The 12,367-nt window shown below is 40.9% G+C and overlaps 6 protein-coding genes across 17 annotated transcripts in view; 2 read left to right on the forward strand and 4 right to left on the reverse strand.

Moving 5' to 3' along the window:
* Positions 1–12,367, forward strand: part of LOC125771824 (uncharacterized) — a 225,059-nt gene that overhangs the window by 176,955 nt on the left and 35,737 nt on the right. The window lies entirely within an intron of this gene.
* Positions 1–12,367, reverse strand: part of LOC125771829 (splicing factor 3A subunit 2-like) — a 227,593-nt gene that overhangs the window by 173,723 nt on the left and 41,503 nt on the right. The gene's annotated exons all lie outside the window — the stretch shown is intronic.
* On the reverse strand, positions 745–2,832 carry LOC125771791 (probable maltase). The gene is made up of 3 exons (XM_049442848.1): positions 1,726–2,832; positions 1,053–1,648; positions 745–976 (listed from the first exon to the last, which is right to left on the reverse strand). Exons 1-3 carry the CDS (start codon positions 2,785–2,787, stop codon positions 895–897), a joined length of 1,740 nt encoding a protein of 579 aa, XP_049298805.1. The 5' UTR covers positions 2,788–2,832; the 3' UTR covers positions 745–894.
* Positions 3,617–5,762, reverse strand: LOC125771785 (maltase A3-like). Its single transcript, XM_049442838.1, has 4 exons — positions 5,208–5,762; positions 4,569–5,135; positions 3,894–4,501; positions 3,617–3,821 (listed from the first exon to the last, which is right to left on the reverse strand). The coding sequence occupies exons 1-4, from the start codon at positions 5,688–5,690 to the stop codon at positions 3,677–3,679; spliced, it is 1,803 nt and encodes a 600-aa protein (XP_049298795.1). The 5' UTR covers positions 5,691–5,762; the 3' UTR covers positions 3,617–3,676.
* LOC125771790 (maltase A3-like) lies at positions 8,663–10,899 on the forward strand. The gene is made up of 3 exons (XM_049442847.1): positions 8,663–9,852; positions 9,919–10,026; positions 10,096–10,899. The coding sequence occupies exons 1-3, from the start codon at positions 8,749–8,751 to the stop codon at positions 10,678–10,680; spliced, it is 1,797 nt and encodes a 598-aa protein (XP_049298804.1). The 5' UTR covers positions 8,663–8,748; the 3' UTR covers positions 10,681–10,899.
* On the reverse strand, positions 10,752–12,347 carry LOC125771821 (COP9 signalosome complex subunit 7). 2 transcript variants are annotated; one of them, XM_049442892.1, is made up of 4 exons: positions 11,992–12,347; positions 11,445–11,918; positions 11,245–11,383; positions 10,752–10,997 (listed from the first exon to the last, which is right to left on the reverse strand). In XM_049442892.1, the coding sequence occupies exons 1-4, from the start codon at positions 12,187–12,189 to the stop codon at positions 10,978–10,980; spliced, it is 831 nt and encodes a 276-aa protein (XP_049298849.1). In that variant the 5' UTR covers positions 12,190–12,347; the 3' UTR covers positions 10,752–10,977. The 2 variants fall into 2 exon arrangements, with proteins under 2 accessions (XP_049298849.1, XP_049298848.1); XM_049442891.1 differs by having other exon boundaries at positions 10,752–11,003; positions 11,992–12,338.

Here is a 12,367-nt window from a genome sequence, read left to right on the forward strand (position 1 = left end):
AATGGCAAGGGGTACCCCTTATGAAATTTTCGAGTTGAAAATTTTTTAAAATTTTTTTTCTGATTTTCTATTCTTTTTTTAATTTAAAGCATTATTTAAGTGAAAAGAAACTTATTGCAACAAAATTCGCATTAAAATATACCCCATTTTTCAATTTTGCTAAATTACTCAAAAATGAGGAAAATTTTACATTTTCTCAAACAGAGTAAGGAACTTGGTTCCTCGAATAACTTCTGGCACAGACATCTGAGGGCAAGGCCGTCCAAGAAGAAAATGTAGCCATTGTTGCCATCTATCGACCACAGGTTAAAGATTGGCGATCCGTTGGATACCGGCCGAGTTATAGGCAAAATTTGGTGCAAAAATGAGTCTTATGAAATTTTCAAATTTTTATATTTTTTTCAATTTTTTCAGATTTTTTACTTTTTTTTTAATTTTAAGCATTATTTGAGTGAAAAGAAACTCATTGCAACCAATTGGCATTAAAATAAATCAATTTAAATTTTTTTGCAAAATTTCTCAAAAAAATGGCAAGGGGTACCCCTTATGAAATTTTCGAGTTGAAAATTTTTTAAAATTTTTTTTCTGATTTCTTATTCTTTTTTTAATTTAAAGCATTATTTGAGCGAAAAGAAACTTATTGCAACAAAATTCGCATTAAAATATATCATATTTTTCAATTTTGCTAAATTTCCCAAAAAAAAGCTAAAGTTTCTTTCATTTTTAATAGAGTCACACTTCCGGTAATATTTTTAAACATTTTAGTGCTTTTGTTTCGTGATTTATTTGGCTTTCATTGGACACATTGCATCTGTGCATGTGGTTCAAATAGGTGAGCATTAAGAATTATGTCCAGTTGTTGTAGAACTAGAATGATTAGGGAATTTGCTAAAACTAAATGCCATTCGCAACGTTTCCTTCTAGAACAATTGCTGCATCGGCGGGCAGAACGACTTCATCTCTTCCCACGACCGTTCTAAAATTTAAAATACAACAATGTTTGAACAACAAGGACAGGGAAAAAAATCAGGTTTAGGTGCCCAACAACTTACCCATCTATGTAGTTTGTCTGCATCGAGGAGGTAATCACCTCGAAGGCGGCTGGCAAACCTTCGTACACGGACGACAGTTTAACAGTTTCAGTTGTTTTGTTAAAGTTTAGCACGGCCACAATGGTGCTCACTCCTTCCAGGTGCCGTTTAATCACGATTATGTTATCACCGACTAGTTGCATTTCCATCGTTCCTTCGCGCAATGTGCGCTGCTTGCGCAGCCGGACGAGTGCTTGGAATATTTTCACATGCGAGCGTGGAGCAGCTTTCTGTGCCTTGTAGTTGAGCGTTTTGTAGTTCGCTGCAACCGGAAGCCACGTGGTGCGATTAGTGGAAAACCCAGCACTAACTGAATCGTCCCACTGGAATGGGGTTCGCACGGGATCGCGGCTGTACATCAGGTAGTCTTTGGGGTTAGAATTGCATGCCGCCGGATCAATGGTATCCTTCCACGAGATGAACACGTCCTCCATTGCTAGCTCGTCGCCATTGAATGTAACGGCAATTCCCGGCAACACGTTTAAGGCGATTTGATAAAGATCTGCACGCGCGACGCCTAGACGAGACGACACCCGTTTGTTATCATGATTTCCGAGCTGAAAACAGTAAGCAAATGGTAATGTATTATTACAACGTTGAGTGCTCGGCAAGGCAATCGGCTTTTCTTCCATACCACCCAGTTGGAGAATCTATTTGATGGTACCACATCGAGCCATCGTTTAATGTTGTCATAAAATTGTGTTCCCGTCGTATCCTTGAACGTGTTGCTCAGTACTTCAAAATTGAACGGAACGTGGGCTCCTTCCGAATTTTCATTGCCAAACAAGCGAATAATGTTCATCAAGGGCGTGTATGCTTCCGCCATCAGCACTATATCTTCGGACAGTTTCTCTTGCTTGTAGTCATCGACAACCTTTCGCCATTGGTATACCATATCGAACGTTTCATCTAGGTTTTGCGTGTGCGTATGAACTAAATAGGTCGGATTGTCCGGATCATCGGTTTCGCCACTCTTCTCTTCGTCCGGATAAACCCCATTAGTTGGGGTGGACTCGAACAGATACGGCACAGCATCGATGCGGAATCCGTGCACTCCTTTATCCAGCCAGAATTTAATTACATCTTTCATTTCTTGTACCAGTGCCGAATTGCGATAGTTCAGATCGGGCTGCTTGACCAAGAACTGATGGAGATAGTACTCTTGCCGGACTTCATTCCATTCCCAGGCTGGTCCACGGAATACACTCACCCAGTTCGAGGGTGGTACACGTGTTCCGTTGGACAACGTTTTTCCTGGATGCCAAACATAGTAATCACTGTAGGTTGGGTCCTTGTTGACAGACTTTATGAACCATTCGCTCTCATCACTGCTGTGATTGGGAACGAAATCCAGGATCAGCTTCAGTCCTTCCGCATTGCAGGTGGCAGCTAGCGCCTCCAAGTCGGCAATTGTGCCAAACTCGGAATGTATGTCACGGAAATCGGAAATATCGTAACCAAAGTCGGCCATCGGTGATTTAAAGATCGGCGACAACCATACTGCATCGATGCCTAGCTCGCGGCGTAAGTACGGTACCTTTTCCATAATGCCGCGCAAGTCTCCCACACCGTCACCATCACTGTCCTTGAATGATCGTGGATAAATCTGATAGAAGTTGGCATGCTGCCACCAATGTTCGTCTGCCAGCAGGGACGGCACAATTGCCAGCACACCAACAATAACTGCGAGCCACATTCTGACGAAGGTACGCTGCTTAAAACACACTCTGATTGACCGTGCGTGGTAGTGACCATTTTATAGCCTTTTTTATTTCCTACATCCGAGCCCACCGCAACCGGTAGTTGATCTTGTTGATGATGATGAGTATTTGTTATTTGATGCTCACAAACTAAACAATGCTTTTTTCCAGCGCGGACCATGCGAACAAAACGTATTTCCAAAGTGATGACTTGAAAGATGTTTGCCGATTGATAAGATAGTTCAATGGTGTTTTTCCAAACACTCACGAGGCGACAAATTAACCATCACGGTGGGGTTTATTATCGTTGTTTTTTTTGTGATACATTCGTTTACATTCGTGTGCACGCTACAAGTGCAACGCTGTGATGCGATCAGATGCAGTGGGCTTCATCTACCTACAGGCAAAATGGGCCACGAGCAAATATCAAACAGTACTGTAACACACTTCAAGACCTGTCGAAGCAAATACGCTTTCCATTCGTGCTTCAAAATAAAAGCTTCCTGAGCGTAAATTGATTGCAAAACATTCTTCCTTTTTAATTTGCAACATGGTACAAATAATTGAATACACCATGAACGCATAACATCAATTAAAGTTACGTAAGATGAAATATTCCATTCGTGATTCAGTGGAGGGTGATTTTTGTCTTAGTAAATAGTTCTTATCTGTTAATTTACCGACTACCGACAGTGTGGCACCAAAACAAAAATATTTAAAATGTCTTTCTTGTTACACGAAAGACTTTCGATTTCTAGACGAAGGAAGTCTTTATTCATATTCCAAAAGCAAAGTAAAGCAACAGATCCATTTATACACATAGAATTCAAGTGGGATATAATCAAATTTTATTTTTCCTTCATTTGTAAAAGTAACAGTTTATCTTTACAGTTTAAACAAAGTAACTAACATCATTATTACAATAACACCACCCAACATGGTAAAGCTTTGCCTCAACCTGTGTGTACCATTGCTTAACACAACTGCTTCGTAAGCTTGCAATTGAATATTGTTTGATGTAACAGTCTCTCTGGAATAGAAGAAAAACATATGTTAGTTGTAGTAGAACTACGCAGAAATCTACGTATAATTCCTCACATACCCTGGTTTGCGTTTTGATGATACGCTCACCACGCGAAACACAAGACTATTGGGCAAAGTGGTGTCCACCTTTGTGGCGTCTACCGTTTCGACTGTGGAGCCAATATTAGCTAGCACAACATATGACCGCTTATCGTTTGGGAATGAACGTGTTAACGCATATACATTGGTTCCAAGCACTTGTGATTTGAAATCACCCCAGATGAGTGCGTTGGTGCCACGCAAACTCATCAGCTCCTTGAACACTTTCAAATGGCTGTTTTGGGTGGTTTCTTGCTGTACTTTCACATTCACCAGCGGATAATCTTCAGCTAGTGGAAGCCACGGCTTTACTGAGGCGTTGGTGAAGCCAGCATTTGCAGTAGCATCCCACTGAAACGGAGTTCTAGCCGGATCGCGTGTTCCTTCCTGATAAGTGTCTTCAGTCAGTTGGCATGCAGCGGGATCTTGCGTATCTTTCCAGGATATGTCTACGTCGTGCATTCCAATTTCTTCTCCCTGGTAGGTGACCGTTATACCGGGAAGTGTCAGTTCGATCATAGCCATTATGTCAACCATGTGATCTCCTCCCATGCGCGATGAAACACGTCGTTTGTCGTGATTTCCTAGCTGGAAGATAGGAGAGGTTTGCTCATTTCCGAGTCACAAGTCAATAGGAAATGGATGAATCACTTACCACCCAGTTGGGCGTATGGTTGGGTGGAATAATATTAATCCACGAGTCGATCACCTTCTTGAAATCGGTTGCCTTCGAATTGCTATCCAGGCGCATGATCAATTGAAAGTTGAACGGCATCTGCGATCCTTGGCGATTGTTACTGTCGTTGAAGTACGTTTTTACAACATCCAAAGACGACCAGGCCTCCGTCATGAGCACTTTGGTAGTAGTGTTATGCTCCTGCTTGTACTGATCCAGTAGCTCACGCCATTGATACACCATGTCCACGGTTTCCGGTTGGTCGAGGGTGTATATATGATTAAGGTAGTTTTGACTTAACGGATCGCTTGATTGACCGCTTACGGGTTCGTCCGGGAAGCCGACCGTCTCGAACAACCATGGGACAGCATCGACTCGAAATCCATCCACTCCCTGGTCCAACCAAAAGCGTAGCACATTCTTCATCGCCTGCACCACGGCAGGATTGCGGTAATTCAGATCCGGTTGCTTCGCATGAAACTGATGCAGGTAAAATTGCTTTCGATCGTCGTTCCATTCCCATGCCGACCCGTACCATGCTGCAACCTTTAAAAGTGATGGAAATCGATTTACAAGCCCAACAGGCGCGCAAAGTTAAAATGTTCTCCCAGCTCATACCCAGTTATTCGGTGGATCACGAACCGTTCCCGGTTTGGGATCCTGCCAGACGTAAAAATCCTCAAACCCGGATTCACGGTTAACGCTCTTCTTGAACCATTCGTGTTCGTCACTTGAATGGTTCGGCACGAAATCGAGGATGACGCGGAGTTGCAGTTTTTTCGCTTCTTCTACGAGTCGCTTGAAATCTGCCATCGTGCCAAAGCTTGGATGAATGTCGGTAAAGTTGGAAATATCATACCCAAAGTCAGCCATAGGTGAGGGATAGATTGGCGAAAGCCAGAACCCCGTCATGCCCAGCGACTTTAGATATTGTAGCCGACTGGCTATGCCGTTCAAGTCTCCAATTCCATCGCCATTGCTATCTTGAAATGATCGTGGATAGATCTGATAGAAGCTTGCCGTTTCCCACCAATCTTTCTGGGCTGAAGCTACACCAACTCCGACCGTTAATAGGGTCAGCACCCAGCAGTAAAGACCCATACTCGCGGACGTAGACAACAGAGACGCGGTTTTGCTCACACAATACACCCAACTGTCGTTAGCTTTTGACACCATAGTTGCATTTATACCTTTAACTTTACAGCGAATCGTTATCAAGCGGATCTCGTAATCTCGTAAAGTGTCCATTATTGTTTTATATTTGCGAAACCCTTGACGATACACCCTCGAGGGACAGTATCGGACAGTTAGTTCATGATCATACAACTTGCAACAGCTAGAATTTACGGTTCCGTTTGAATGGTAAAACGCGTTGCATGTTCGAAGGGCACGGTATCATTAGGGGACTCCGAAGCACCTATCGATGTGAAAACATATCACTTTTCAAATTTGAACCAAACTAGAGATGAGAATAACAACTCCTTTTAGTGAATCAACTCAGAGTGAATGAGTCGTTATTAGGAGTCAGCTCGTTTAACGACTCATTTCAAAGCCATAAAACCCGGCATAAACGTATAAGTTAAGGTTCGATCTTTTTACGCACTCATGAGTGTAAGCATGTAGCCGTGGTGAGTCGAGTTGCAAAAAGAGTAAATACGTGTGATTGAAACGAAAATGTGCGAGTGAGTTGAAACAAAACTGAGTTGAATCGAAACTTTTGATACATACCCAAACTAGCCAAATGAAAATGCTGCAAATTTCCTAAGGCTATAGCCTTACCTTTTTTTGAGTAATTTTTCAAAATTTTCTAAATTGATTTATTTTAATGGGAATTTGTTGCAATAAGTTTCTTTTCACTTAAATAGTGCTTTAAATTTAAAAAAGAATAAAAAATCAGAAAAAAAATTTTAAAAAATTTTCAACTCGAAAATTTCATAAGGGGTACCCCTTGCCATTTTTTTGAGAAATTTGGCAAAAAAATTCAAATTGATTTATTTTAATGCCAATTGGTTGCAATGAGTTTCTTTTCACTCAAATAATGCTTAAAATTAAAAAAAGAGTAAAAATTCTGAAAAAATTGACAAAAATATAAAAATTTAAAAATTTCATAAGACTCATTTTTGCACCAACTTTTGCCTATAACTCGGTCGGTATCCAATGGATCGCCAATCTTTAACTTGTGGTCGATAGATGGCAACAATGGCTACATTTTCTTCTTGGACGGCCTTGCCCTCAGATGTCTGTGCCAGAAGTTATTCGAGGAACCAAGTTCCTTACCCTGTTTGAGAAAATGTAAAATTTTCCTCATTTTTGCACCAACTTTTGCCTATAACTCGGTCGGTATCCAATGGATCGCCAATCTTTAACTTGTGGTCGATAGATGGCAACAATGGCTACATTTTCTTCTTGGACGGCCATGCCCTCAGATGTCTGTGCCAGAAGTTATTCGAGGAACCAAGTTCCTTACCCTGTTTGAGAAAATGTAAAATTTTCCTCATTTTTGAGTAGTTTAGCAAAATTGAAAAATGTGGTATATTTTAATGCGAATTTTGTTGCAATAAGTTTCTTTTCGCTTAAATAGTGCTTTAAATTAAAAAAAGAATAAAAAATCAGAAAAAAAATTTTAAAAAATTTTCAACTCGAAAATTTCATAAGGGGTACCCCTTGCCATTTTTTTGAGAAATTTTGCAAAAAAATTTAAATTGATTTATTTTAATGCCAATTGGTTGCAATGAGTTTCTTTTCACTCAAATAATGCTTAAAATTAAAAAAAGAGTAAAAATTCTGAAAAAATTGACAAAAATATAAAAATTTGAAAATTTCAAAAGGTTTATTTTTGCACCAACTTTTGCCTATAACTCGGTCGGTATCCAATGGATCGCCAATCTTTAACTTGTGGTCGATAGATGGCAACAATGGCTACATTTTCTTCTTGGACGGCCTTGCCCTCAGATGTCTGTGCCAGAAGTTATTCGAGGAACCAAGTTCCTTACCCTGTTTGAGAAAATGTAAAATTTTCCTCATTTTTGCACCAACTTTTGCCTATAACTCGGTCGGTATCCAATGGATCGCCAATCTTTAACTTGTGGTCGATAGATGGCAACAATGGCTACATTTTCTTCTTGGACGGCCATGCCCTCAGATGTCTGTGCCAGAAGTTATTCGAGGAACCAAGTTCCTTACCCTGTTTGAGAAAATGTAAAATTTTCCTCATTTTTGAGTAATTTAGCAAAATTGAAAAATGTGGTATATTTTAATGCGAATTTTGTTGCAATAAGTTTCTTTTCGCTTAAATAGTGCTTTAAATTAAAAAAAGAATCAAAAATCAGAAAAAACATTTTAAAAAATTTTCAACTCGAAAATTTCATAAGGGGTACCCCTTGCCATTTCTTTGAGAAATTTTGCAAAAAAATTTAAATTGATTTATTTTAATGCCAATTGGTTGCAATGAGTTTCTTTTCACTCAAATAAGGCTTAAAATTAAAAAAAGAGTAAAAAATCAGAAAAAATTTAAAAAAATATAAACAATTTTAAAATCTCCTTATCAGAGGCGGATCCCGTTTCATGTCCTTGCGGATCAGACTAGCCCGCTTGTTCGATTATACGGGTTTGATAGTTAGGCAGAGCTAGAAGTATATTCATTCGGCTACCTTGGGTATGTACACATGTATTACGTTACAACTCATGTGTTTCAAACGTTTCGTTTGAACTCATTTTTGTTCCGTTTCAACTCACTCGCATATTTTTGTTTCAACTCACGTATTTACTCTTTTTGCGACTCGACTCACCATGGCTACATGCCTACACTCATGAGTGAGTTAGTGAAAAAAGAGTCACTAAAACTCGTCGTGGAGAGTGAACGAAACTCGTTCAATAAAACGTTTCAACTCACTAGCTCATTCTTGCTCACTTTGTACATCTTCAAACCAAACGCAAACAACGCAGCCACACACTGTGCTTTATGTATGGGATGAATCATATGAATGCCTTGTACGAATTGTGATAGCAATGCTGTTAGTAAACAAGATGCTTCCATTGATAACCCAACAACTTCCTCTTGTGCATGCGTTGAATTGTTAACAAACGATCGTTTTCATCCCCAGTCAGTCGCTGCACTTCGTGATGGTGAAGTGGTCTTGATCGCAAATCTCTTGCCGTGATGATGATCATTTTGGTAGTGCTGCTGTTGGGTAGTATACCCTCCATAGCGGGAAGTGATATACCCATTGAGTCACGGAATGATAATGATTGGTGGAAATCGGGCATCTTCTATCAAATCTATCCACGTTCGTTTATGGACAGCAATGGGGATGGTGTTGGTGATTTGCGCGGTATCATTTCCCGGTTGGAGTATTTGAGTGAGAACAATATAACCGGATTTTGGCTGTCTCCGATATTTAAATCCCCGATGGCCGATTTCGGCTACGACATATCGGATTACTACTCCATTCAGCCAGAGTATGGAACGTTGGCGGACTTTGACGCACTGCGAACAAAGGCCAACGAGCTCGGTATGGAAGTGATTCTCGATTTCGTCCCAAACCATACTAGCGATGAGCACGAGTGGTTTAAGAAGTCGGAACAGCGAGTGCCTGGCTTTGAGGATTTCTATGTATGGCATCGAGGGCGACCGAATCCACACAACAGTACGGCGCAACCAATTGTACCATGCAACTGGGTTAGTTTCTTTCGAGGCAGTGCGTGGCAGTGGAGCGAGACGCGCAAGGAGTATTATTTGCATCAATTCTCCGTGAAACAACCAGATCTAAACTACAGAAATCCTGCCGTTGTGGAGGCCATGAAAGACGTAATGCGATATTGGTTGGGACGAGGTGTAGGAGGCTATCGTATCGATGCCGTGCCGACCTTATTCGAAGTAGTTCCCGATGCTGATGGAAACTACCCGGATGAACCACTGAGCGGCAACACGGACGACCCGGATGACCCTGGTTATCTGGTTCACATTTACACACAGGATCAAAACGAAACGCTCGACATGGTTTATCAGTGGCGTGCAGTGATGGAAGAGTTTCAACAGCGCATAGGCGTTCGCGAGCGCATTATAATGGCCGAAACGTACTCTCCGATCGACATCGTGATGAAATATTACGGCAATGGAACCGTTCCCGGTGCGCAAATACCCTTTAATTTTCATTTCATCACCGATTTAAATGGAGATTCAACGGCGGAGGATTTTAAACGCACCATCACTTACTGGCTTGATCATATGCCGGCGATCGATGGCATTGTTCCAAATTGGGTGGTAAGCACTATCTCTGGGAAGGTGTAGATTTGAGCAATTAATTTATATCTCAATGCTCATTTCAAGTTGGGAAATCACGACCAGCACCGTGTAGCTAGCAGATTCGGGGAAGATATGATAGATGCGATGAATATGATTTTGCTTTCCTTGCCGGGCGTTGGTGTCACCTACAATGTACGTAGCAATCGAAGATCAATCAACACTGGTAATGTTACAATTCCAACTCCTTGGTGTTATTTATAGGGCGAAGAAATTGGAATGGACGACGTTTGGATATCCTATAATGATACTGTAGATCCAGCAGCTTGTAATGCCGGCCCAGACCGATATCAATACACAACGCGCGATCCTGAACGTACACCTTTCCAGTGGGATTCGACAAAAAATGGCGGATTTTCGACAGGGGATCACACATGGCTTCCCATCTCACCGAACTACACGCAGGTGAATGTTAAACAACAGTTAGCATTAGAAAATAGCCACTTGCAGGTCTACCGTCAACTGATTGCCATGAAGGTCGGTGTTGATTTTGTTGCAAATAGTTTAGGCATATTTGTGCAAGAGAACGTACTAATTATTTTGCGACACGCTCAAATTAATGGATCATTGAAGTCTATTTATACAATTGCCAACATTGGAAATCAGCAGGCAACAATCAATCTTACTAAATACGAACCTTCACTTCAGGAAGGAATTTTAGCTATCCTATGTGTGAACTCTAACCATCCCAAAAACGATTTAGTTGCAATGCACAATGTAGTGGTGGAAGCTAAAGAATCATTCGTACTAGTGTCTATCAACTTTCGGCCTGAAGTTATTCAGATATAACGCCACATTTGCATTGTTTAGAAAGGGTTACAAATTTTGAATTTTCGGAATAACATTAGATACAATTGGTGTTCAATTTAAAAAAAAATCGACGATCATTTATTCGTGTTTTGCATCACAATTCTTAGTACAGATATAAAAAGCAAGAAACGACACGACGTGTGCAGCCTTTCCTCTTTAAACGCCGAATAAATAAACGGAAAATAACATAAAAAGAAACTAATGATTTAACATCCCAAAACTGCCCTTCGGCTGGCAGTCTGTGGCGCCTGTGTCTTCTTGGTAGTGTTAAGCCAATCATTTCGATACTGACTTGCCTGGACCTTTCGAATGAGAAAGTAAGTAAGATGCATGAAAAACAAAATTAAATCAAAACAATGATAAACGACAATGGAAAGAACAATGGATGGAAAACGAATAACTGCTTTATACGCTTTACGAAATGCTTTTTGATAGCAGGCCATCAGACAATTGGTGAGTAGTACAAACAAACAGAACAAATCAACAACTGACCGCATTAGCTTCTGAGTTTGATTCAAGAAAAATTTTTAAACCACGACTTACCGCAACCTTTAAGGCTCTTGGATTTCGTTGGTTTTTTCCGCAGATCGAGTCCGCCCGCCATATCCCGACAGCCGTCTGTGGCCATTGCTTCGTCTGATTCCGCCGATTGAGTCTTTATCGTTTTCTTGAGATTAGAAATCTAGAAAAGAGATCACAATTGCAGGTCATTTCCATTCCCATCTGTACCATCGCATACACACCTCTTGTTCGATCGCTTCCTTATGCTTAATACGCTTCTGCTTTTCCGTGTTGGCTCGATTAATTTGTGTCTCAAGACAGAGCAGTATTGTTTCACACGAATCACTCCATTCTTGCAGGGTGGAGGCAATTTCCTTTATATCGCCCTTGCGAATATCGCGCCCGATAGCGTAATCCACTTCCAGCTGTTTGTTCTTTTGATCAAGCTTACCGTGTATGACATCGGCGTAGATGGCTTCGATTATCAAATCCTCTAACACACGTACATTTTTTATGTCCAGCTCATCGAGCAGTTCATTGTAAGGAATGCATTTGCTTTTGATCGCCAAAGACACCACTGTGAGGTGCTGCAACTTTTTTTGCATTGCCGGAGTAAGCGGAATCAGTTTGGCCTGGTTCTCAAGATATTGACGGTACGTTCCATAGGCGAACAGATTCAGTGTGTTGTAGTAGTTTGCATTCGAACCATTTTTTAACTAAAAAAAATCAATAAGGTATCAACTGCTTGTTCACCAATGTACTTTTACGAGAATCCTCTGGTTTGCTTACCTCTTCAATGTTTGGCATCGCCAATAGCTCTCCAAATACGTGAACTCCCGGTGCTTCCAAGACCTGTTTGATCAACTCGATGCAAGCTGCCCCTTTCGCTCCTTTCGAGAGTAAAACATATTGCTCTATCGGATTGTGCGCCGAGTATTGCTGGCGTGCCGATGAGTCCGTTTCAAAATTCGATAATTCCGGAGCCATTTTGCTAGCAATGATTTTACGTCCGTATCTCCTTTTTATTTGTTTCTTCTCGTGAGGATGCTTTGGAAACAATACAGTTTGACACTTGCACTGCGTGCATAACTGGCACACGTTTATGTTATGTGTTTTACAGCTGGAAGCAGCAACTGTTGGATCACCTTTTGGTAATATTTTCGGG

The sequence above is a fragment of the Anopheles funestus genome, chromosome 3RL (assembly GCF_943734845.2).
Source record: "Anopheles funestus chromosome 3RL, idAnoFuneDA-416_04, whole genome shotgun sequence".
Classification (NCBI taxonomy): Eukaryota; Metazoa; Arthropoda; class Insecta; order Diptera; family Culicidae; genus Anopheles; species Anopheles funestus.